At 36.0% G+C, this 26,875-nt stretch overlaps 5 protein-coding genes across 9 annotated transcripts; 3 read left to right on the top strand and 2 right to left on the bottom strand.

The window, feature by feature from the left end:
* Positions 1-1,172: 1,172 nt before the first annotated feature.
* LOC140886563 (uncharacterized) lies at positions 1,173-6,097 on the top strand. 3 transcript variants are annotated; one of them, XM_073293206.1, is made up of 7 exons: positions 1,173-1,305; positions 2,063-2,621; positions 3,246-3,418; positions 3,610-3,705; positions 4,538-4,794; positions 5,212-5,432; positions 5,551-6,097. In XM_073293206.1, the coding sequence occupies exons 2-7, from the start codon at positions 2,313-2,315 to the stop codon at positions 5,923-5,925; spliced, it is 1,431 nt and encodes a 476-aa protein (XP_073149307.1). In that variant the 5' UTR covers positions 1,173-1,305; positions 2,063-2,312; the 3' UTR covers positions 5,926-6,097. The 3 variants fall into 3 exon arrangements, with proteins under 3 accessions (XP_073149307.1, XP_073149320.1, XP_073149313.1); XM_073293219.1 differs by having other exon boundaries at positions 2,294-2,621; XM_073293212.1 differs by lacking the exon at positions 1,173-1,305 and having other exon boundaries at positions 1,338-2,621.
* A 2,837-nt stretch (positions 6,098-8,934) lies between these two features.
* LOC140871862 (uncharacterized) lies at positions 8,935-11,884 on the top strand. Its single transcript, XM_073274606.1, has 3 exons — positions 8,935-9,477; positions 9,872-10,039; positions 10,148-11,884. Exons 1-3 carry the CDS (start codon positions 8,935-8,937, stop codon positions 11,882-11,884), a joined length of 2,448 nt encoding a protein of 815 aa, XP_073130707.1.
* A 913-nt stretch (positions 11,885-12,797) lies between these two features.
* Positions 12,798-14,098, top strand: LOC140875595 (uncharacterized). Its single transcript, XM_073279320.1, has one exon. The coding sequence runs from the start codon at positions 12,895-12,897 to the stop codon at positions 13,810-13,812; it is 918 nt and encodes a 305-aa protein (XP_073135421.1). The 5' UTR covers positions 12,798-12,894; the 3' UTR covers positions 13,813-14,098.
* A 792-nt stretch (positions 14,099-14,890) lies between these two features.
* On the bottom strand, positions 14,891-18,601 carry LOC140890574 (26S proteasome non-ATPase regulatory subunit 13 homolog B). Its single transcript, XM_073298455.1, has 6 exons — positions 18,365-18,601; positions 17,006-17,452; positions 16,176-16,256; positions 15,695-15,891; positions 15,503-15,602; positions 14,891-15,285 (listed from the first exon to the last, which is right to left on the bottom strand). The coding sequence occupies exons 1-6, from the start codon at positions 18,512-18,514 to the stop codon at positions 15,100-15,102; spliced, it is 1,161 nt and encodes a 386-aa protein (XP_073154556.1). The 5' UTR covers positions 18,515-18,601; the 3' UTR covers positions 14,891-15,099.
* A 1,942-nt stretch (positions 18,602-20,543) lies between these two features.
* On the bottom strand, positions 20,544-24,303 carry LOC140878329 (U-box domain-containing protein 4-like). Of its 3 annotated transcripts, none has more exons than XM_073281940.1 (5): positions 24,267-24,303; positions 23,323-23,601; positions 23,053-23,169; positions 20,896-22,914; positions 20,544-20,817 (listed from the first exon to the last, which is right to left on the bottom strand). In XM_073281940.1, exons 2-5 carry the CDS (start codon positions 23,596-23,598, stop codon positions 20,761-20,763), a joined length of 2,469 nt encoding a protein of 822 aa, XP_073138041.1. In that variant the 5' UTR covers positions 23,599-23,601; positions 24,267-24,303; the 3' UTR covers positions 20,544-20,760. The 3 variants fall into 3 exon arrangements, with proteins under 3 accessions (XP_073138041.1, XP_073138046.1, XP_073138035.1); XM_073281945.1 differs by lacking the exon at positions 24,267-24,303 and adding an exon at positions 23,715-24,249; XM_073281934.1 differs by lacking the exon at positions 24,267-24,303 and having other exon boundaries at positions 23,323-24,249.
* Between the last annotated feature and the right edge of the window lie 2,572 nt (positions 24,304-26,875).

Here is a 26,875-nt window from a genome sequence, read left to right on the forward strand (position 1 = left end):
TACACAAAGAAACGAAAAAGGCAAAAAAAGAAAACAAAAAAATAAAATGGATGGCAGCAGGCAACGATGCTCCTGCTACATGCTGCTGATACGCGTGTTATACACACATGTGCGTCACAAGAGCTTGCGGTTGGAAGCATTTTTTTTTAAAAAAATGAAAAATTGGTCTTAAAATCTCGGAACCGATAAAACCCACCACCCCTGCAGTGGGGGTTGCGTTTTTAGTAGGGCTAAAACATGGACGCGGTCGTAAAATTCCATTAAAAACACTCACATTAGTGTTCATATGTGGGTATTATACACTCAATGTAAAATCATTATATTACATATACTCTAATAACATCAAACACCAATTGAGTGTATATCGCCCACATATGAACATTAATGTGAGTGCTTTTAATGAAATTTTATGGTCGCGTCCATGTTTTAGCCCAAGTAAAATATGACCACCAATGTGGGTGCTCTAATACGGGCAAAGCAGATTTTGCACTTTTTTGGCAAATTTTTCAAGATTTTGTTAAAATAATAATAATAATAATAATAATAATAATAATAATAATAATCATTTTTGAACCATTATGAACCGTTAGAGTCTTAGACACTAGACACCATTGTCTCAAATCCAACGACTTGTAAATTAGTAAATCAGCTACACTCTTGTTCTTTTTTTCTTTTTTTTTTTTTAAATCGACTGACCTTTTTAGTACATGATAAGTTAACGGCGAGTGAAAGGTTTTTTTTTTATTATTATAAAAAAAACCCTATTAAATATACAAAATTGAATTATTTATTTGGAACAAAAGAGGAAAGAAAATAGTCACTAAAACATGATAGATACGTTGATTTTACAAAGATGAATATCATTTTCTCAAATAAAAAATACTCAGGGGTACAAAATGAGTGTAATTAGTAAATAAGAAAACATATATTGTCTAAAAAAACCATATAAAATGACTAATTCGCTTAATAATTTTGATTTTATTAAAAATTAAGTTAAAATATAATTGTATTTTCATCTCAAATTTCACCGTATCGATATGTATTAATATAAGATAGTAAGATAAATTTTTTTTATTATAAAAAAACCGATTAATACGAAATAACAACAAAGGTTAAAAATGATAATTATATATATATAATTTAAAATCTCAGGGTCAATCAAATGGCTAAAAGTGAGTTCCAAAGTGTTCGCAGGAAGCGAGCCCCACCTTGACCTCGCGTCCGTGTCTGCTTAGGTCTCTTTTCCTCGGCTTTCAACCATTTCCACTTTCTCCGATCTTCGTTACATTTTTCTTCGAGAGAAAGGTATGATTCTCTCCTTTAATTTCTAGCTCGTTCATTTTTTTTTTGTTTAATTTGTTGCCATTGTTGGAGTATTTGTTTGATACAGGCATATATTTAATTATCGTGTCTCCGATTGTATGAATGAACCTCATGTATTTGGAATTAATTGTCTTAACATCGTCAGAAATCGCAATCTGGCAAACAGATGAAAATGTTATTGGAAATAGCTGGTGGTTTAATGTGAAAAAAATGGTTTCAGTTTGGACCGGAATGCTGTGGATGTAATCGCTATTGAATTTAGAGTTTTTTCCCCCTTAAAAAAAAATTATTTAGAGGAGAGCTTTCCCGAAACTAGAATTTGTGCCAGCCATCAGCTATGATCTCACTATTGGAGGGGCAAAATGTTCCACCACATCCAGTGTTCCAAAATAATTTTATCGTGTTCATGTTTTCATTTTTCTAGCTAATACCAGTTGGTTGATTAGGGATTGATGCAACACTTAGCATTCTTGATGGACATGACCATCTTATCATCAGAGTTCCCATTTCTTTACCTCTTTCAAATTTGATTGTCGCCACACATTTTCCCATGGATTATATTTGAATGTCTTATACGTTTAGCAATTAATTGGATGACAGTCTGTATTTGCTTGAATCAATGACTGTGTTACACACTCATGTTGAGATAAGACATTCTGTCTTCTTGGGAGATGAGTTAAAAGGACGTCTTTCCCCTCGGTTGATAAGGCTTTGATTGCTGTTATGCTAATGTTCGCAGGTTCTCATGATCTCATCTCAATTGTTTTTTATCTCAAGATGATGCCATCACGGAATTAAATGACATGGATCGAGAAACAAGATCTTGGCATAAACACTTTTGACCTCGAAATCTCACATTTAATAATTCCGATAGTTGTTTTTTCATTGGCATCTTCTTCTATTCCTTGTTGTATAACTTCCAGTCTATTTGTCTGCATCCTGAAGGAGTTCATTTACTTATTGATGATAGTGAACATAGCAAGTCTGAGATGGCCACCTTTGTCAACAATAAAAATGCATCCAAAACTCTATCTATTTCATCTGGTTCTAAATCTTACTCACGGAAGCCTTTAGTACCAATCACATTGCTAAATCAATGGAAAATTGGAAAGGGAGCTGGTGTTCAGATAGCATCATTTCTTATTAAAGCTATTGCATTAGAGATGGTGCGGAGGTTTTCAAGGGCGACATGTCCTTTTATCTGGAGTGGGCTGCAAGCATTGCAAGTACTTTGTTACCCCCCATTCAAGTGGATTCAGCGCTGGAATCCTTTTGGAATGTTGGTTAAAGGCATGCAGGTGGGTTCTGAACTGAAAGATTGCTCCTTTTAATATGACTGAACCCATATGTGATCTGACACAGGTCATTTTATGTTTGTGCCAAACGTATATTTTTATGTTTTACGTATATAGAATTGAGGCTAAAGCCTGTCGTGAAATCATTTATGATTTCAAAAGTATAATTACAGATTACTAGTGACACTCATCTCATTTGTGGTTTTCGTTTCTTTACTCCGGAAACTGGTGTACTTGTTTTGTCTTTTGTATCTCTGCGTTCCTTATCGCAAACATTGTTTCAGGCACAATTTTGGGCATGTTTTTTGTGTGGTGGCCCCAACCCCTATGAAAGGGATGTGACAGACAAAAATTAACAAGTTGTGAAGTGGTAATTTAATCCAACAAAATGCTAATTTCATTTTTTTTTTGAAAGAAATTTCATCAGTTTTTCAAAGTTTATAAAATGTCACTGGGTAATGGAGGCAATGACACAGCTTACTCAACATTGAAACAGAGTGTTGTGTTTGTTGTTGTAGTTGATAGTTTTTATATCTAGAATTAGGACCTGGCATCATTTTGGGAGCTTTAATCCGTTGGCACTATTTTCTGAGGCTAATTTCTGGACTGTTAATTGCCTTTTTTCAGATGTTATCACGCCCTTTATTGGTTCTCTCTATTGTGGATGCCTTCTCTGATCATTCAGACAGCAGCAATCCTGCAGTTGATAATACTGAAAATAATAATATCAATGACGATTCTCAAGCATGTTCAGACTCTCATTCAAGATCCTCATCTGTGCAGTGTGATGATGACGTAAGGTGTGAAAATAGTTGTTCATGTTATATACCATTAACATTAATATTTTATGGATGATTTCTCTAGCCTTGCCTACATGTTACCCACATTTTCACTCTTCCATGCTCATGGAAACTCACTGCAGTGTAATTTTGATTCTGTTAAGACTTTTTTCACTGGATTTTCTGTTCTTTGACTTTCTTTCATTGTACAGAATTGGCAATGAAAAACCTGAAGACGTGCCTTCCACAGGGTGGTTCTGTAATCTTTGTAAAGAGCTGGAAAATCAGGGAATTACTTTGCCAGAGAGGTGAGTAACGTGAGTTTGTTACTTGTAGTGTTAATAAATCTGTTGAATGGCTCTTTTAAATAGAAAAGAAAAAGAGAAGAAAAAACATCTCATACTTAGAGTAAAATTTACAGGCCTTTGTCTTTACTTTTTTGTTTCTATTTTTTATGCCTCACATTTTCCCATCACATAATCACCTTTCTTCTGTTATGCTCTTCATATTTCCCAATCCCAGTAAATGTTTGGATTCAAATTTTTTTTCGGATTTAGAGAAGATATGTGTTCCTAGTGTTTTCTTTTCATTTCATTTTTGTTTTAGAAAAACCTTTCGTTTTGTGGCCAAAACAATTTTTAAATAGTTATTTTGCTGTAACTTAAATTGGTATTTGACTAATTTATTCCATCTTTTACTTATTTATTATTTCATCTTGGAATGACGATGAAAGTATTCACTCTGAAAAGTGATAGTGGTGATTATCAAGTATTATCAACAGTGATTTACAGTCTTTTCCAGCTGAACATAGTCATTTTCTTTTGCATTGGCTTGAAATTTCCTTCTTTCATTCAATCTTGGTTTGGCGTGCCATCAGTGCATCATATATGATGTGTCACATGTGTTTATGCCAAGCTGTGTATTTGTGTCAATATGTAGAAAATATAGTTTGGTAATAAGATTTGTAGAACCAGAGTAAATCAAGTTAAAGAAAAGATATTAATTTTAGGTTTATTGACATGTTATCCCGAATAATTGAAGCCAATTTTTTCCTTCATATCGTGATCACCAATCTGTTAGTTTATGTATATCATGTAATTTCTTGTCTATATGGAGTATCACATCGTTGTCTTTGTACAGAATTAATGAAGAGGAACTCCAGAGGTTTTATGTAGCCGCAAATGGGGATATATCGAACTTGTTTCTATCAATTAAAAAAACAATACGCTGGAGAGAGACTTACAGACTTCTCTCCGAGGAGGAACTTGAGATGTGGTCAAATATGATTTTCTGGCATGGTTTTGATGTGAAGCATCGACCCTGTCTTATTGTTCGTCTTGGGCTGGCATGTATCACCTTGTCGTCCCGTGATAGACCTTGCTTTGTGCAGGCAGTGGGTATGCTCTACAGCCACTCTTGGAAAATTTTTGGTGTTCTCCGTATTGAATTTTTGCTCTGAATATCATGTGTAATGAACTAGCTGGTTGAAGTGAAACGTCAAAAGGGATCATTTTGAGTACAATGCTTTATTTCTTTTCGCCTGTTTTCCCCATATTTTTCCACTCCCTTGATGCTAACAGAATGTTAGGGTCAGTTGCAAGTTTATGAGTCATTGTCTTTGTGGTGTCTAAGCCTTCACATCTTTTCTCGCAATATATGTAACACTCCTCACGTCATGTTCGCTAATATTTTTGTCCTTGCAGCTTAACTAGCACCATATTTGTTCCTCTGATTCTTTGATTCACGTACTCAATATCTATGTACTTGCAAAACCAGATATTGTGTGCTCGGCTAATGTCTGTTTGTAACTGAAGTATCTCAGGTGGAGCACGGTGTCCTTTACTTGGTGGATGGAGAGAATCCTCAAATTACCGTAATAGTGGATTGTCATGGGTTGTCACCTTTGAAAATTCCCATGCAAATGATGAGACACTGCTGTAATCTTTTGCAAGATAACTTCCCAAATGTTCTTGGTTGTTTAATCATTATACGGTTACCTCCGATAGTTCGTGTTATGGCACAAACATTTATACAAGTAAGCTTATGACTACTTTACGTGACAAATGGCTTGACACAGAGAAAATAAAGCCAGAACTTTTCATCCGCATATCCAGTTATTTAAATTTGTGCTATTTTTTCTGTCCCTTACTCAGGTTCTCAAACCAGTCACCAAGCAAAAACTGAGAATCGAAGGAGTGGCATATCAGAAAGTTCTTTCCGATTGTTTCGAAACACTTCCATCATATCTCGGTGGTTTGTGCTCTTGCGCAAGATGTGGTAAACTGGGAAACGGCAACATGCCACGAAGTTTGGATACCCATGCTGGGGCATCAGAGGCAGTTGCTGAGATCACAAATGCCGAGGATTTCTCATCCATCGCACCAACTTATCAGTATGATACACTCGTGGACAATAGCTGCAGTCAAACATTGCGCGCTGCTGTCATAGGTATTCTCATTCTCTGGGTTTTAATCGCTTTTATTGAAGGAATATATGATCCCTCAAGTCGTCCAAATTTTCCCCCGTGATGTTGTAATAGAGGAACGACCCTATTATCTAGGTTAAAATGTCTGTATATCTAAGCAATGTAGGTACCGATATGTTGTAGTTATTTGTCAACAGTTTGGTACGGTGATAAATTTGTAAGAAATAATAAAATTCCGTGAAGTGAGGAATTGACACCTTCTTGAAAGTCTCCAATTTTTTGTCCACTTTAAATTTGGAACAAGGCTTGAAGCCAAATTGCAGACTGTTGTTATAAACGGACAGGAAAGCCAAATTTGAGTAAGAATGACACTATTTTGAGAGGCATTTAGTGACTTGAGATTACAAGATATCCTATTTTAAAAAGAACCTACCCGTAGATGATGTGGCGACGAGAAATGGCGTAAATTGACCACAGTTTGATTTTCTAGATCATGGTGGTGTATCATGATATCTTTTGTTGTAGAACTTCGATGCATCAACCACCATGTTTGCAGTGCAATATCTGTATCAGACTCCAATGTCAATCGTGTGGTTTTCAATAAATTCAAGTTGAAATTAATGCTTAGCGCACATTAAGTCGTGCTTTACGTGACCCACAAGGTCCAAGAATATTCAATTGGCTCCACTTAGGATAATCACGGTGACTCTTCGGATTCCGAACAAATAAAGAGAGGTGACACCATCTGTTTTTACTAAATCTTGTCGAATTATTAACCTTTAATCTTTCTCCTTCTCTGTTTGGCTCCACTTCAAATGGGATGTGGTCTCAAATTGCTGAAGCCATTATTAATAATCGCAGCATCAATCTCACTTCCATTAAATTAATCCAAATCATTGGCCGCAACGTTCTTGATTTCTAATTCGGTGTAGCGTTCACATTTTAGGTTCTGTGATTAAAATTAAAAGACATAATCGGCCCACTTAATAATCATGCGCTGTATATCTTTATCTAGGGCAGAATTAGTGGAGGGAAATAATGATGTAAGCTGGCTTATGTTATAAAGAATTCAAATATATCTGCACTTAGATTTTAGTTGGATCCACATCAAATTAGGTGTGACGTTACAAAAAGAAAGAGAGAAATAATAATAGTACAATTCCGTGTAAAAATAATAATAAAAAATATATATTACAATTTCGGATGTGATGGGTAATTGGGATGTCCTAACTTGCGTGCGTCAGCATCACATTCGCATATGCTGACATGACATTTTGATTTTTGTCGCATATGTATGAATGACGTCCCAATAGCAAAAATAAAAAGAAAATAATTTTCATTTTAACCCATTGAAATTGGAATATCACTTGTATTTGTATAATCGCTCAAAATTTTACTTGGACTAGCTTGAATTTTTTTTAAAATTAGCTCAAGATTTAACCATGCATAGCCAATTCGATCAAAAAATAAATAAATTTCGTTGTATTTTGGAAATTGTTGATTTCAAATATATTTCGGATGAAATTTGAAATTTCACATAACAAGTAAATCAATTTTCAACCGTGATTTTAATTAGGTCTTCTGATGACTTACATATCCAACTATCCAAAGATAAATTTTTTGCCAGAATACGAGAGGCAACGTACAAGTAAAGGTGAATTATTTTATTAGGGTTAATCTTAATTAATCACCAAACCTTAATCCTATTGGTTAAATATTTTTATTTCTCCTCTACACGTGACTTAGTCAAATGAGACAACTATTCTATATGCAAGCATTTATTTAATAAGGGAATTTTATCTTTAATCACCCAAAACTTAATTAATCATTAATTGCGAGAAATGCCCAAACCCATTAATGAATAAACAATATGTTACTTTCACCATTTTAATTAAAAGCAAAGATAGATGGAATATTTTTAAAAATATATTCCAGTTGACCCGGCCCGGCCCGACACTCATGGATTTCGCCTTTATTGAGTGGGATCCCTACACTTATGGGTCGTAGAACGACAGCTACCATTTTTCTACGGACAAATTTGAAAATCTAAATTCTTTTTAACTTTCTTTATTGTCAGCTGAGAGTTGAGACAAATTGCAAGGAGAGTAGGTACTGATTTGGTGTACGTACAAATACACACATGTAATATATTAGAGAAAATTACACTAACATCCCCCATCAAATTGCAAAAGGCCCTTGATATTTTAGCTATCACAATAAATGATCAAGGAACCATACTCTAAATTTCTGTCGTTTTAGCTAAAAATATTATATTTTAGATATTATCTCTATTTATGTCGAATATATAGATGTTGAGTATCGAAATATGAATATTTGCATTCATCTGCTATATATTTGACACTCACTTTTCTTATCCCTTATCACGCGTAAAAATTATAACATATACAAGAGATGTGAATGCTAAAAAATAAAAAATATAAAAGAGATGAATGCAACTTACCCTAAAAGATATACTTTTCACTTTGCCTCTACTGCAACTTTCTATTAGAGTCATATCAATGTTTTAGCTACATCACACTCACCTTGATTACATGCACTTATACTACATTTCACCCCATTGTAAGTAATATATATATATATATATATATAACATTCAAATTCTTGAGGTATATATATACAATTATGATAATTCAAAATTCGAGGATGTTTGTGTGATTAAAACAAAGTAAAAGTGTATATACACACGCACATTATACAACCAAACAAATGAATGCTCCACCTATAAGCTTTATCCAATATATGCTTAGATAAGCTATATTCGCACTTCGGCAATAGATTTGCAACCAAAAAGATAGTGTTGTTATATATCTATATGGCTTTTTCCTCATTGATATTCATCACATATATATTATATCAAAATAGTAGCAAAATATAACTTTTACTTTAACGAACTTGTGACGTTATTTTAATGCCACTAAGAAGGTTCGCCTCGTCCCTCATTGACCCTTTGCCCTCTTCAAAGGATCAAAAACTCACTTTCTAAACGCAATATCTTTTTGCATTACAAAATCCCCCATTTCACCTCCAACAACATGCACCATCTTCTCTTGGTTAGCCTCTAATCCTCACACGACAAAAACCAAAGTTGGCCATGTCGTCCCAAATCGAATCAAACCGTTTCAAGGCAATGTGGCGGCGCTGCCTGGCCTCAGCCTTCCGCACGGCCATAGCATGCACCATAGTCGGCGGAGCCACCCTTTTTGGCCCGGAGTTTCTCACCCGACAAGTAACATTGCCAGCATTTTCGTACGTGACAGTGATTCTCATCATGAACGACGCCACCTTAGGCGATTCTTTCCGCAGCTGCTGGCTGGCGCTTTACGCCACCGTGCAAGGCGTTTTGCCGGCCATCTTCAGCTTGTGGTTGATCGGTCCGGCCAGGCTAAACGTCGGGACCACGTCGGTGGTGGCGGGACTGAGTGGATTCATAATAGCTCTGCCGGAAAACACTCACTTGGTATCGAAGCGTATAGCGCTGGGACAGATTGTTCTTGTGTACGTTGTAGGTTTTGCTAATGGAGAGAAAACAGATCCCATCATGCATCCCGTGCATGTGGCGGCGAGCACCGCCTTGGGGGCGGCGGCTTGCGTCTTGGCGACGTTGTTTCCGTACCCAAGTTTGGCTTTTTGTGAGGTAAGAAAATGCATGCATGTGGTGGGGAGACCCTAGTGCGTGACATGCATGGAAAACATATATATAAACCCTAATAAAGTGATACACACGTACACACAAAAAAATAACAAAAGCATATATGTACATACACACATATATATAAGTACAGACACACACTCACACACGTGTAATTAGGAAATTATGAATGAATTAATGAATCAAATGTATATATTTATTGATAATAGTAATCTTTTTAACTGATAAGAGTTATTTGTACCAAGAAAGTGATCAATCACTTGATGATTACTAATTTATTACTAGTCTTAATTATATATATATATATATATATATATACAAAAAACAAATAAAATTATCAAGACTAATATTGGCCATGCAATGTTGTACAATATTTCAGGTGAAAGAGAACTGCAAACTCTATATACAAAATGCTTCCAAGAGGCTTAAATTATATATGAAGGCTTTCTCCGAAGAAGATAGTACGGCGTCGAAGGGATTGATTTCGCAAGCCAAGCTTCTTAATACCACAGCAACCAAACTTCTAAAAAATATCGAATCCAAGCAAGTAAGAGTACTATGGATTCCCACATGAAATAATAAATTAGTATTGATTAGGTAAAATCCTTATTAAAAAAATGTATATTGACATGTCATGCTACAATATTTTGAACAGGAGAGCATGAAATGGGAGATAATTCCAGCCATGTTCTTTAAATCCTACAACAAAAATCCAGCAGAGAAATTGACAAATCTTGAATCCATATTAAAGGGAATGGAGATTTCCTTGACAGATTCTTCCGAATTCCCAGTTAAGAAATTGGATTCCCAGCTGATCAATAATGGCCTTCTTGTGATGGAGGAGCAATTCTTGAACCAAGTTAACAACATGGCCGTGGAAAAGACGATCTTACCGCGGTCTGATACAGAAATGGATTCAGTATTTTCTCAAACCTTGCAAACCAGTACCGTCCCATTAACGAGCAAAGATTTCCCCTCCTTGTTCTTTATGTTTTGTTTAAAACTCATGCAAGGTAAATCGACACGATCCGTTTTACCCGAAGTTTCATCCAAACCAGGATCAGAATCATCAAATGAGCACTCACAGAAAGAGAAAAGTTGGCCCTTGATCACAAAAGTATGGAGTTTCAGTCCTATTACAGTTAACAGAACAAGATTAATGCCTGCCTTAAGATGCTCAGTTTCTTTAGGATTCGCGGTTCTGTTTGGATTGATATATAGTAAGGAAAACGGCTTCTGGTCGGGTCTTCCTGTGGCGATAAGCCACGCTGCAGCACGCGAAGCGACGTTCAATGTTGCAAACATTAAAGCACAAGGGACAGTTTTAGGGACGGTCTATGGAGTGATGGGGTGCTTTCTTTTCGAAAAATACGTGCACATAAGATTTATTTCACTGCTTCCATGGTTCATTTTCTGCAGTTTCTTGCGAACCAGCAAAATGTATGGCCAAGCCGGTGGGATTTCTGCGGTTATAGGGGCCGTGTTAATCTTGGGAAGAGATCATTTCGGCACCCCTAGTGAATTTGCAATAGCTCGAATCGTGGAAACTTTCATCGGTTTATCTTGTTCTATAATGGTGGATATGCTCTTGCAGCCTACAAGAGCTGCTGTTTTGGCCAAGATTCAAGTTTCCAACTGTCTCCAAGTGTTGCACGAATCCGTGGGATCGGTGAGCATCGCGACGTGGGGCGAGTTTTTCTTAGGAGAGCGGCGAAAGAAGCTGAAAACTCATGTAAATGAGCTTGGAAAGTTCATGGAGGAAGCTGAGATGGAACCCAATTTTTGGTTCTTGCCTTTTCATAGTGCTTGCTATAGTAAGCTCAAAGTGTCTTTGTCAAAAACGGTGGATTTCTTGCTTTTCGGGAGCCAAGCACTCGTGTTCCTAAAACAAGAATTGTCAAGAAATGGAGACACCAAGATTTTAAGACAAGATTCTATTGTCAAACTAGAATCCGACATCAACCTCTTAAAAGATGTGATTTCCTCTGCCATAGAACTCTTTAAGGAAGTTAGTTTGGTGAGATCACTCGAGAAAATCGAACGCGAGTTCGAGAGGAGGAGAGATTCGCTCGATCTTGAGTTGGGAAAATCCTCGGTTGCATGTGTGATGGAATGGTCAAAATTCGATGATGATGCGCTTGAAAAGAACACAAGTTCTTTTCTTCAACATTTAGAAGAAGTTGTGGATGAAATGGAGGTGGATGAAGTCAAGAACCAAGTGATTTTGAGCTTGTGTTGTTTGATGTTTTGCATGAGAGGTTTGCTTAGAGAGACCAAGGAGATCGAGAAGGCAATGAAAGAACTCGTTCAATGGGAGAATCCCTCGAGTCAAGTGGATATGGTTGATATTTTATGTAAGATTTGCGCATTGGGAAAAAGTGTACAATGTTAATTCATGTGAAATTAAAGGATATACAATGGTTATTGCTCTGATTCTTACAAATATATTTTGAAGCCTGATCAATCTTTTTTTTTATTTAATTGTACCCCATCTTTATTTTTCTGAATTCATAAGTAAGACAATATTATCTCATATTCATTAGTTAAAAAAAATAGATAAGATAAAACAACAATAATTATAGATTAATTCATATCTATTGTCTGAGTATAATTTATGAATAACACTATTAGCGCAATAAAGTAAAATGGCATCACTATTTTCGAGTCAAATCACAAATGCCATTAAAACCAAAACATTTCATTTTTCCAAATTATATATAAAGTGAAATTATAGTATATGTAAATTGGATGTAATTTAGATATATGATATATCAGATCTCTCTCAGTCGTCTCACATATATTTATTTGTGAAAATGATCGATCCGATCCATATGTATAGTAACAAAAATTTTGACATACAAAATAATACATTTCCATGAGTTGAATTGAATAATTAAATTTGTCTCAAAAAACTACTCGCGACGAGACAATTACACAAAAATTTTAGTAAATTAAGAAATAAGTAATTGAACAACATTATATCGTGAAATATCTACATATGGTGATGTCATTTGGATATTTATCTTTTTATTTATTATATATTTAGATCTTATTAGAATCTTTTTAATTGGTTTATTACATTGCATATTTATGTCCTAAAATCTTGTAATTTTCTAATACAAAAGTATTATTTAAAAAAAACAAAAATATTAAATAACATGATATCTTATTTTATATAATTTTGCTCAACATTTTCAAAAGTAAAGCTTATATAGAATTAAGATGCATATATGAGATTAAATATATATTTTATGGAATTCTTACCAATTTCATAGGGGAAAAAAAAACAAATGATTGAAAATCAAATGAGTTTGACTTTGTGTTTTCCGGCAAGAATAGATTGGAATTGATAACAAAAAATGAGTGAGTTTGCCCTAATTTAATTTAACACAGAGCTTGGAAATGGCGGCCCTGATTTACCAAATCTTCTCCTCCTCCGCGCTGGTGTCGCTAGGGCTGTACCACCTCGTCTCCGCCACCAAGCACCACCTCAAATCGCCGCGCGATTACGCCGCCAAGCTCTACCACCCCTTCCCCAACTCCAACCAGCAGCATCGCTTCCTCAGGTATTTACAGCTTCACCTCGTTATCGTCTTCCTATTCATCGCCCTAATCCACCAGCTCATTGTCTCCTCCGACGCCGATCCCCTTCTCAAGGGCCGGACGCCGGTGCACCGCCTCATATCACTGCAGTCCGCCGCCGTGATATTCTGCTTCATCCTCCTCTCCGCCGCGGTCCTCGTATCCGAAGCCACCTCTCTCCTCCCTCTCCCCTCCGATCTCTTCTTCGCGATCGCCTCCGCGCTCTTCTTCCTACAGTACTCCCTCTCCGCATCCGACGCCGCGGTACAGACTTCGGATCTCCAAGCCAAGTGCGATTCCGTCGCGGCGCATGTTTCCGCATTGTCGTCTGCCCTCTGCCTTGTTCTCTGCTGTGAGCCCAAACTCTACGCGGCCGATGCTGCTCTCGGAGCCTCTTTCTGCCTGCAAGGGCTGTGGGCCCTGCAAACAGGGCTATCGCTCTACGTGGATGCCTTCATCCCGGAAGGCTGCCACAAGCTGCTTGATGTCGTGAGCGGGGTCGAGGGATCGACCAAGTGCGAATTGGATGACTCGAAGCTAAGGGCAGTGGCAGTCTTGGATCTCATGTTCGTGCTTCATGCCCTTTTCGTGCTTGCCATTTTTATCGTGACTTATGCTGTTATTGCCAAGACTTTGGGTATCCGCAGCAGATTTGGATCATATGAAGCCTTGCCCACAGGGGCTGCTGCAGATTCCAATCATATTCAGTTAAAGACTATTGCCGGAACTCAAGCCTGATCAGCGAGGTATTTTGTCTTCTTTAATCCTATGTTGAAATCATTGTACTTCATACCAACAACTTCGAGTGAATTTTTGTCGACGAAAGCGAGCATGTACGATGTGGCCAAATTGAAATGATTCTCGTTAAGCAACGCGTGGATATTTGATAGGAATTCTTTACCTCAACTATTTTGTTGTATCTTTCACTTGTTTACTCGATGCCAATGTACTTGGAGACTAAACTAGAAATCTGATGTTACGGCATGAAGTAATGCAAAGAATTCCTTACAATATCCAAACGATTATAAAAATTAAGATGCAAAACTTGCATTATAGATCAAAACAAGATTTCCCTTTTGCCCTCTTTGTTCTGTTAATCTCAATAGCTTTTCAAGAAACCGAAGAACATTGGGAATCTAGTGGTTTGGGTTTGGAGGGATCGGATGAAATAAAATTCATAATCGAAGAAATATCCTCTCCTCCACTAACTCGCACCAGCCATGACATTGAGTAAACGATGAACCTTACTTCACTGTTTAAGTATATAGCATGCAGAAAAAGTTTGCTAAAAATTGATGTAGTCCTCAAACATCGACATCTATAAGGTGGTAATATTTGATTCAACTACTATATTTGTGTTTTAAATAGAATCTATTTTGCATAAACATTTTCTCTTTCTTGCCCACAAACCTAAATTTTCGGTACAATTCATTGTCCGCATTTTGCAGCACATATATGCATGTATTAATAATAATAAAAAAAAGATTTTAAGTTTTTAAACTGAACGTAAAACTGAAATTGCGTTAACTCGAGTCTCGAAGCCCATAATTTTCATTCCAAGTGTTTACCAGACAGAACACTTTTGACGTGCAAAGAGCCTCGTTATACCAGAGGCGGTGCCGATAGCGACCTTGGCAGGTGCTTGTTCATATAGAAGGAAAAAGTTCATTCAGTACCTCTCCCTTTCTAATTCAAATCGACCGGTAGATTCGACCCCGATTATGATTTCACGGAGTCTTTATTAAGTAAAAGACGCAGTACACAATTTTCCGATAACTTTCTGTTAAATGAAATCATTTGTGAAAGTAGAATATCATCGAAAAGCATGATGCTGCATCGAACATATCAAGTCAGAAATATGTTGCTAATGGTCCGAAGAAAAATTTTAAAACAAAAATACAAGCATGGATGGTAACATACAATGCAGCCCATGAAAACTCTGATTTTAGATCTTTTTAGTGAAATCAGTAGTAGTAATTGCCTCTAAATGTAATCCGCAGAAATGACAAGGATAAGCCAAAAAAGTTACGCTGCAACAAGATCTGGTGTTTCCGCCTCCACAGATAACAAAGCAGTGTGTACTTTATCTACCCAGTTGTCGAGCCTGTTGCGCAAGGACTTGATCTGAGGAATTCCAAGAACTCTAGGTTGCACCCACGATACATAAACAGTTCCCTCAACTTGATCAATTATCCCCTCTATCAGATGCACCTGCAGCAACAATTAGGCAGCAGTAACCATCTAACCAGGCCAAATACATAATTTGAAGTCCAAAACGTGTCTGGAACAGTTAATGCTACTTTTTCAGTTTAAACCTAATATGACATATTTAAGATGATGTCATAAACCCAGAAAGTTGTAATACCGAATTCAAAATATCACTTGAGAAAAAATTGGATTAAGAAGATATCAATTCCATCGTACTTACTGAAAGGCTCTTCATGAGAAGATACTCCACATCTTCTACGGTAAGCTTTGTCCGGTCAGCGATGACACTCAGTGGAATAGTTCTATCATCTGATGAACGGCTGCAGGCAACAGATGTTTCACGAGCTCATCAAAAAATAGAATAGCACAGTAACTCATTAACATCAGCCATTATGTAATTCTCCTAATTCACCTGAAAATAATCTCCATCAAGCAGAGAATGTTTATCTTTTCCAGAAGCTTTTTCTCATTCTGGACCAAGGCAGGTTGGGTACGCAGAGCAGCTCCATGAACATTACATAGTTCTTGATAACGAATTAAATCACCAGAGTTGAACGCTTCGATTATGTAGTATAACCACCCAACTTTAGTCCCCAGAAGACTTTTTATCTGCAGAAATGCCAGATATAACAAATAGTCCAACAAACATTTAAAAGATACGATAATAAGAAAATTTTTAGAGCAATGCAACCCCGTCCATTGATTTGAAGTACAATGTTTGTTTTTGGTATGCTTGTCAGTGTTGCACACACAAAAGTATGAGGTAGACCATAAAGTTCATATAAAGGTACCATGTAGGGTATGGGTACGTGATCGTTGAGAATTGAGAAACCACTAGACGGGCATCCCTTAAATATCATTTCCGAAAGATAGAACTTTTACATGATACTTACAATTGGATGCGCAAGAAGTTCACCAAAATTGTAGATGTTTTCCCCCAACAATGCTGACAGAGACAAATCAAATGCCAAATCCTTGGAAGCAACCAATGGCATAGTTAGTTAGCCAAAAAGACAGCATTAGTAAATCTCCTTCACTTAGAAAATCATACTACAAAAGAACAAAGGAAAATGCTTATGGAATGAAGCATTTATATTCAATAGTAACTTCATCAACTCATGCATGAAACAATGAAAAGAACCTTGCTGCATTCCGCATTATCACAGCCAAAAAACAGGACACATAAACTTGAAAATAAACATAAATGACTCTATCCATAAGCATATCAGCAAGCACAGATTTCACCCAGACCACAAAGGTGAAAGGTATACAAAACTTCTTCATGGTTCCGATGTTGCACGTGGCGTACGCTTTCCTGTACTACTCAGCATTGAGTTTTTAATCAGTAAATTTCATAATATTATTTTCTTTCTAGCCCAGTAATTACAACTGGCAAAAGCCTCATCAAGTGGATTATGTAGTAGACCAATTCAGATCGATCAAACAAATTACCACAAAATATAAGAACAAGGCAAAAAGGAAAAAAAAGATGATTACGGACTTCGTGGAATTAAATTAATATTGTTGATTCTGTTGCCACGTGATTTGAAAGAAACTAGATACTTTTTCTCTCTTAAAAACGTATTCAACCTTTTTTTTACATTATCTCAGTAAAATATCATAGGTTTCCATTATTAGTTGAATTCCAAGACAGCCATGCATAACCTTGGTATCACCAAGCTGCCTCTTATATTATGAACTCAAAAGAGCACAAACAGCCTACCAGCTTGAATGATTCTGAGAGAGAATCCACGGCGGTGTAAGCTAGAAAAAGGAGAGCACTTTTATAAAATTCTGCAAACTCTTGACGAGATTTATGGTATTGTGATGAAACCCAATAGAAGCTGGCATACACAGACGGATCAATGTCAGTCATGCTATCAAGTGTGCATTTCCCCTCATCTAAAAGCTTCTTGCATTCTTTTTGATCTCCCTGCTCGAGCTTTAATGTACCGATTTGAACTTTGATATAAAGTATCGGTTCCTCTATGCGCATTTCTTTTGTATCACGTAGCTTTGCAATCACTCCTTCGAGATACTCTACAGCGGCCTCTTTCTCTGAGTATTGTCGAGAAACTATAACAGCAAAATGAGCAAGCTTGAGAAGATTGATCTTTGTCTCAAAATCAGTTATGAAATTGTGGTAAAGTTGAATTAGTGCATCCCCAGCCTGAATTAGAGAGATGAAAGAAATTTATCGTTATCTTCTAAGATAAGCTAAAGAAGCACAACAATGCAAAGAGGTAAATTATTGATATGGGAAGATAGACTACTCATAACATATTGTATAAATTAGGAAGGACAATCATTACTGTATCTAGCAAAGGATCAAACTACTGCCAATTGTTCATAAAATAAAGAGTATAATGTATGCCACTAAGGCCAACCTTTAAAAATAGCGAAATTGGCTATGAGATAAAAAATGCAATTCACATCACGATATGTTATGCAAAGTAACCAAATGGGTCTCGGGAAATCTCTCCACAGTTCAAACCCTTGATGCGTCTAAATCAATTGTATTGACTACATAACAAAGAAATAAAACTAGTTACACATACATATTTACAAGCTCACAAGTAACCATCGTCGAATCAATAAATAAATGCCTTTGATTAAAAAAAAAAAAGAATTCAAAACAATATATTCGATTCTCTTGCCCTCTGCAATCACTTTTCAAAGACAAAATAGAATACCAAAGTATCTAATCATAAAATGCAAAGACATTCACACAACCTTAGGCATCTAAATTCAGAGAGACCGATACCCAATAAAGGAACTCCTGATAGCGTATGTTTTCTCAGTTCCTCAACAAACTTAATGAACTCTCCCACCATCGATACTCAAAATAAACTCCATTGCATCACTATGAATTCTCACAAATCTCTAAAACCACCCCCCAAAAAAGAATCACTCGAACAAAGCACTAAATTCCCAAAACCCATAAACACCATGCCAGTGCCCATAATGAAACGAACAAAACAATTGCACAAGAAAGTAAAACGGAAAAATTACATGACTACAGTAGCAAAATGAATAATAATTCACCGGAAAAGTAGTGGGAATCAATTGTAGGGTTTAGTACCTGAAATACGGCGAGTGCGACGAACTGTTCGAGCTTAAGAGTGAGCTCATGCCAGAGCTTGCGTTGGTACAGATCTGAAAGCGAGCTGTACCACTCCGACAGCTCGGGGTGCTCATTTCTTTGTGTCTCCAAATACTGCAAAGCCGCCATAGATCTTCGGCTCTCTTTATTCGCTCTTCAATCAACACACTCAAAATTTATACGGTGTTTCATGTAGATTTTTCTTTTCCTTTCTTTTCTTTTTTTCGATAATGATAATGATATATATTTCATTCCACTATCTTTAGTATATATATTTTTGTAAAAAAAATAAAAAGAATTATATCTTTATTATTTTAGTTTTGTTTTAATTTTTAAAAAAATTTCCATCAAAGCTAATGACTTGTAGATACCACCGATTTAAATTCAGATTGAGTCTATGCTACCCCAATCGGGCAGTGCTCGGGTGGGGTAGCAACGGCCCGGATCACCCGGGTGATCACATTATGTGATCTCCCAGGTGATCCGGGCCCTTGATGCTGGCAGATTGGGCAGTGCCTGATTGCCAGCATAGACTCAACCCTAAATTTAGACCTTTTTAAAAATAACATTAATGTGATATTTTTTTTTTGAGAAATATATTGTTACAATTTGGTCTCGAATTATACTTGACAGTGTTCGAGTTGGTAGAATATGCGAATATTTAGTCATTAGTTAAGTGATCGGACGAGTGAGATATATGAATGTTTGGTTAGTGGTCAAGATATCAATTCACCTTGCAAAACACTAGTGGGATAACGTTAAAAAGTTGGTAAAATCTTCATCTTATGTACCACTATTTATTGATTTTAACTTATCACCTAAGCACGGTGCTACAAAATTAATACAATTTCAGTTGGCCTATAAAGTCATGACAAGCACATTTTGGACCTAACCCACCAAGAAAAAATTGTCATAAGCAAACGCTAAATATAGTAGTAATCAGTGAGGTGAAATTATTTCATTTGCCTTCAAATCGAAGCAAAGCAAACTCCCTTTTCCCTATAAAAATATTGAATAATCTTCTCATCATCCTTGGCAAAGAAACCACCCACAATGGTCCATTTCAAAGCTTTCCTCTTGCTTTTGCTACTCGTTTTCGGCTCCTCCATGGCGGCCAAGATCCCTTGTACCAAACATGGGAAACATGGTAAATGGAGATGGCAAAGGCAGCCATGGATGAACCATGGAAGCTTTCGTGGTCGCACTCGGGGACGACTCGTTGTTCCGACAGTCGAGAGTTTACTCCAAGTCCCCAAGTTCCCTGTTTGATCTGTTAGTTTCAAGCTATTGATATATGGTTGTGATCATATTGTTCCCACTTTCTTGTTGAATCTCCTCCTTCAACGTTGTAACATGTCACAACTGCTCGACACGATCTCGAACTTGTATACGTATTAAATACTTCGTATCTTATTAGACGAAGGGGAGACCTATGCATGTAATGTATGATTTTTATAAATGATACAAAATGGCTTGCCAGTGTGTATATTTTATATGATGTTATTGAAGAATGGTTTTTGTTCTTATTTCATTAGAAATCATTTTAGGCGTACACTGAGATTGGATCATGGATGGTTCTGACAATGGACAATGAAATGGTTGTTTCTTGTCCAGAGATCGCAGCAATCATCCCACATTATTCACCAGTAAGAAATTTCAGAGACTTGTATTAACGTTGCGCTCAATTAGGACGAGAGCTCGAGTTCGAGACTCTTCTCAAGTTTAAAAAAAAAGAGTAATAATATGACTGGTGACAGTCATGGGCTGTCAACTTCAAGATAAGCATCATTTCCATATCGACCACGCAAAGCGATTCCTAAAGAGCTAAAATTCAAGTTTTTTTTGGATTTATCTCATCTTCTTGGGATAAATTAGCTGGAGAATCCAGGAGATAAGAATTTAGAAATGAATGGGAGTGGGGAAGGAATCATTACCAATTTGGTCAACGTCAAATAATGTCTTAAAATTTAGCCATGAACATGTTCTCCTTTATGTCAAGATGAACACGAATAGCGGGCGGTCTCAATATTTCTTCTTGTATTTGTATCCATCCAAAATATTCCCATTAAAGTAGTTGCATTATGCAGTCTGGCAATCGTAGTCGAATACTCGAAAGAAAACAGGACAAGAAATGTCAAGGAAGAGGAATTCACATGTATTGTCATCCAACTAACCTTTCATAGATACATCTTTCCATTCAATTCTTTTGGTGCAAGGAAAGAGGAGGAAATAAATCATACAAGGTACGAGGAAGAAATAAAACAAGACAAGATTTTGTGTATTGAATCAATTGTTTGCACTGAATTCTATTATATACCTAGCTATCTATGTTTGTGTGTGTATATATTCTACAACCCCTGAAGTTCTTATCAAAGTCAAGTCCGAGAATTGCCTCTCCATTTGCTTCTAAGGAGCTGAAGAAGTTGATTTGCCTGCAAGGGAGCAAACAGAAAATTACTCCATTTGAAATCGAATAGCAAATTATACAGACTTGATTTAAGTAACCTCACCTTCTCTCGGGCTCTTGGTGTGCCAGACTGCGACAATGCCGCCAATGGAGGGATGACACCTTCCTGCAGGACGATACGACAAAATTTGTTGCTATGATTGCACAGCTGCAGGAGAGCTGCAGCTGCATTCTCTTTGCCTCGTCCAGAACCAAGCTCAACGACTTCAACTAGAACTGGGATTCCTCCTTCCTCGCCAATCGACATCCTTCCCTCATGAATTGTGGCGAGATTAGATAACACGGCCACTGCCTTATCAACCATACCATAAGTAGGGTCCATCAACTCTACAAGGTACTTCACTGCACCTGCCTGCACGATAAGGGGCTTGTTCTCATGATTGATTGACAGGTTAAATAATGCAGTGGATGCATCTTTCTTGCCTCTTGGAGTCCCATTTGCCAGTAAACCAACCAAGGGAACGATCGCTCCTGACCTTCCGATCTTGATTTTGTTTTCTTCAATCACCGAGAGGCTGAAGAGGGTTGCAGCTGAATTCTCCTTTGCATCGGTGTTCCCATTCACGAGGACGTAAATAAGGGATGCGATACAATCAGCATTTGCAATGGCAGCCTTGTTGTTATCATTGATTGAGAGGTTGAGAAGAGCGGTAACAGCGTTTTCTTGGACAGTCAAGTCAGATGAACGGAGCAGATGGGCCAACAAACTGATAGCCCCACAATTTGCAATTACAACTCGGTTTTCCATGTTATGCTTGGCAAGTAGCCGAATATTTTCTGTGGCTTTGATTTGTGAGACAAGAGAACTACTCTTAAGATCCTCAACCAGCTTCTTAACTTCGGTTTCAACTTCTATGAGATCAGGTCTCATATCAACAACAGGAGAAGAAACAACTCTTGAAACAAATCTCTTGGATGGCCTGCGCCGAATTGCTTGGCCACGAGTCCTTGGCTCCACCGGCCTCAATGATAAATCAAGCTCTCTCAGAGGTACATCGGTACCATAGTCTGAAGCAGGTTGAAGTTCTGCAGGAAGCTCCCCAGAAGCATCACTGGCATTTGCAAGTGCTCCCACTTCATTGCCAACTCCTTCTCCTTGGAAAGTAATAGAATTAGAATGAGTGCTGGATGCTGAGTTAGATCGATTATGAACCTGTAATGGACGTTCATAAGTGCCAGCAGCATCAGTTTTAGATGGGGATGTCATGAGAAGGTGGCCTGCTTCCAAACCTCCCTCTCCTGCGTGGTCTGACCTGTCTTCAGAACTTCTTGGGGACACTCTTTCTACGTCTGAACCGTTTCCATTTATAGCAGCTTCTGCCAATGAATTCTCTGATAATGGTTGAAGATGTGATGGAGACGCTCCCTCTCTTTGGGTTGCAGTTGATGGGATTGATTTCTTTATTGGAGAACCCAAAGATCCATCTGGTGGACCGAAACTTTTGACACTCCTTACTCCATGGTAATGAGCATTTGCAAGCCGTGAAGCAGATTGGTTTGAGTCGATAGATATTGTTTGGTCGGGCAGCTTCACATTGTTTGATTCACACCAACTTGCAATGAGTGCTTTTACAGTGTAATTAGGAATAAGATTCGTGTGTGCTAAAGTATGCCGTGTCTTTGGACAAACAGTAAACCCAAGATCGATCCACTCCCGTATAAAAGCACGCTCATAAGTTTGTCCAGACGCAACAATAACAGGATCAGTCATGAGTTCAAGAGACAGAGGGCAACACAAATCAGGAGGTATTGGAACAGGATTATCGGGTTGTGACTGCTTGATCATCACAAGGAGGTCATGCATGTGCGCAACCAGCACAATAATTTGATCTATATACTCAGCTTCACCAGCTTTTTCAGCCTGTTCAGCATTTTCTTTCAATTTCTCAAGGGCCACAATCTCGATCAGTAGTTCCTGGTTTGACTTTAAGCTCAAGCTATCAGCAATTTTTTCCAGGCTTTCTGGGATAGCTCCAGAACCCTCCACTTGATCCTTAATAGTTTTTGTTATTATTGACGATGTTTGTTCAGGTACAATAAGCTTGATTTCATGTACACAATGCTGCAATTAGCAGTGGCAAACACCACAAGGAGAGGTTAAAATGCATGTCTCATCCCTCAAATGTGACCCCGAATGATGGTTTTTTTGTAAGACTCAGGCAGCAAACAAGGAAAAAAAGAACCAAACACCAGCCACTACCTCAAGAGATGCAGCACTGAATCCGGATGGAAGGCGTTGATCAAAAGATTTCAGCAACTCGAGAATTTCCAAACCATGATTTTGGACCTTAACCAGAAGTGATTCAACTTGTAAAACCTGGATACCAAGAAAATATTAGCCAAAACAAACTTGTCACCAGGATGCAAGAATTTTAACACAATTAAAAACAGTATAAAATAAAGAATCCTCCCATTCAGCCTCCAAGTTTGTTTTTTGGGCTCAAGATTTCACACTTAGTTCATCACTTACAAAGTAGATTTTACTCATCAGCAGTTGCCAGTTTTCAAATATCTCTCTCAATTCATCAACATATTGATGGAGTCCCGTGACTTCCTTTTCAAACACTTCATCCGAGGCAAGTTCAGAATCACCGATGGCATGAAGTATTGGCTTTAACAACTTCAATATTTGTTCAATCCTCAGATGATATTTTTGAACTAGTTCGTCTTTCATGCTCTCATGATTCACTAATTCAGAAAGGCCAGTGATGCTGCTCAAAAGCGACTTCAGCAACGATATCTCCATCAGCTGGTACAGCAAAATGACTACTGATTTCAGTTTAAAGACATCAAAATAATAACGCATAGGAGAATCGCTAAATATTGATTCTAAAACTGCCCACGAAAACTTGTAGCATTTACAAATTACAACATGGAAGAAAGAAACTCCACTGAATTAGCTATGCAACAAGAAATCAAGAACAACCAAACAATTCCATTCCAAAAACGAATAACATCATTAAGACTCGGTATTATAAATCTACAAAACCGAAACAAACAAACAAAAAAATCTAAAAGATCACGTCTTGTGACCAAAGAATTTGAATTTGCGGGCTTAAACGGAAAGATAGCATGACTACAAATTACCATAGACCACTAGAAGAGATCAATTGAATGCTAGACTTCTATATCCCATAAACGCATGCATGAAAACTTTGGTGCCATGGCTCAAAAAAAAAAAAAAAACCTTTGGTGCCATTAATCGAGCATCATTATTCATTAAGAACATCATTTCAGCATGGTTTGATGTTTGCAACATCACTAATTAAATTGATTGCCAATGCCACAAGTCATAAGCAATAAGTAACAACATAGCCAAAAACTACAGAGAACTAAAATTCAAGAAAGAAAGAACACAATTCCAGCATCAGAAATAGAACATAAGAAGCAAAAAACGAAAAACATATAACTAACAGTCAGATTTTTTGCCCGAGGCTCTCTCTGCCCAAGAATCCAGAGAATGTTTATTAATTAAGAATGACGAATAGTGAAAGAAAGTTGGACAATTTATAGTGAACTCGGAGTCTTCACGCGGAAAAGAAGGGAAAATGGGCTTCTGTTGACTGATTCAAACCCCATAGACCACTTAGCATTTCTTGTATTTAAAAAAATTTAAAGAAAGAAAATAAAGTGATCACCTACTCTGGTCGTCTTAAAAATTTTAATTATTTTTTAAAATATACATTATAAATATATACAGATATAATACGACTATATTATGTTATACGTTTAAAGCTAATAAATTGATTAGGTGCAAATTTCAAAACTGTATTTGTAGTCAATATGATGCACTCGTTCGGGGAAAAAAATGATAATAACAAAACTTAGTGATAATTAATTTGATTAATTCAATTTTATCGTAAGAAAAATTTCTATTTTTTATAATTTCATCCATATATTAATAATGACACAAAAACTCTTATGTGACCGTTTTATGAGATGGATTTTTTTATCGGACTTATGAAAAGTTATTGATTTTTATATTATTAAATGGGGTTTTTAGAATTATGATGAGACAATGAAAAGATTTTCGATACTAAAAATGAGTTTGGATTAGTTTGAAATCTTTTAGTACTTTCGGTTAATGTAGAATGAAAACATGTCGATTCGCATAATTAAATACGGGAAATATTAAGTAATTAACCTCCATTTGAGTCTCATTTAAAAAAATAACCTCCTGTTTTTTTATTACTTATTTTTACTGTTTTGTCCTTTTTTAAACATGACTCTCATTATTAAGTATTAGATTTTTGAACTCTCAATTTGATGAGAATTTAAAATATATTAGATTTTTGACCTTCTTAATTTGATGGCAATTTAAATATGCCGATTTGCCAAAGTAAAGAGTTATAAAATTTAATGATTTGTGCTATAATTACATATATAATTAAAATTTAATAATTTTAATTTATTAATATGACTCTTCTCCTTACCAAATCCACTAATTAAGGTATTTCACCAACAATATTATTTTTAATTGAAAATATTTAATTTATCGATAATTTATATACACATAAAAAAAAATTAATTAAAATTTTTTTTCTTATAATTTTCAAAGATGATCATAGAAACACAAAATCATCAAAATGTCAAGTTTGATATTTATTGCATTGCAATAGCTAGAAATCCTTAATAAATCCACTCAATTTCTTTGCATCATTAATTATTTAATTTATTATGATATCGGTTCTTCACACAATTTAAAAACAAAGTAATAGACACCAAAAATTAAAAAAAAATCAAAGGAATAAAAATTATTTAAATATAAAAAATAACGAAAAATTTAATTTTTTTTAAAAAAACATAAGTACCTTGGGTATGGAGAAATGGAAGGTGCATAAATTTAAGAGTGGGAAATTTATTTATTTATTTATTTATTTTTTTTAAAAAAGGGAGAAGGTTAAAACAATGGAAGAAGAAAGGAGGAGTTGCACGGAGGCGGCAAACAATGCTGAGAAGGGAATTAGGGATTTTAGATGATTAGTCTAATTGAGATTAAATAGCTTAAAGGGTAATTTTGACATATATTAAATTAAAACTCATTTACAAGGTTAGTTTACAAAATAAAATAATAAAAAGGTCAAAAATCTAAGTAAAAATTAAAAGAAGGTTATTTTTTAAATTGTCCCAATTAAATACATTACAACTATATTTGTGAAATATATCAATTTTATCCATATTTTTTTAAAAAAATGATACTTTTTCATATAGATGAACTAAATAGAAAATTTGTCTCACAAAATTGACTCGTAAAACCGTCACATATGAGTCATTTTCTTATTAAACTCAAAAATTGTCTTTTAGCGCTTTAATACATAAAATTCTGCTTAAATTTTATTTTAAAAAAGAAAAGAAGAGAAGAGAAGAGAAACGTCATTTTTCTCAAGATCTTATATCATGTCATAATTTGCACTATGCAATTTATCTTTTATTATTGAATTGTTATTGATTTTTATGTTACACACATCGTGTGCGTAATAACTAGTTTAAATGAAGGATTTCAGAATTTGATTATTGAATTTTTAATTCAAATAAAATCAAATTATTCGAATTATTTTTAAACTAATAAAGTTTAATAATCAATTTTTTCTTAAAAAAATAAGTAAAAAAAACATTTCAAAGGTATAGTTATCAGAAAGAATTTAAATTCATTTCACAAATAAAATAATTTGATCCGAAATAACGTAAGGAACAAGGGGTGATAAGCTAAAGGGTAATGTTACATATACACGGAGGATTACACATTGGGTTACATATTGCACTTGAAATTACATGATTATCCTACATGCATTTTTTAGAGATTTTTTCCAAATAAAGTGCATGGATAATCATGTAATTTCAAGTGTAATGTGTAACCCAACGTATAACTCTCCGTGTACATGTAACATACACCGAATGATTAATGTAATGTGTAACCCAACGTGTAACACTCCGTGTACATGTAGCATACACCGAATTATTTTCTTTTCGAAATTTTGTGGGTTTGCTTGACTCGACCCTGTCCCACTTACGAGGCTAGTCTC

Source organism: Henckelia pumila, chromosome 1 (genome assembly GCF_033568475.1).
Source record: "Henckelia pumila isolate YLH828 chromosome 1, ASM3356847v2, whole genome shotgun sequence".
In the NCBI taxonomy this organism is placed as follows: domain Eukaryota; kingdom Viridiplantae; phylum Streptophyta; class Magnoliopsida; order Lamiales; family Gesneriaceae; genus Henckelia; species Henckelia pumila.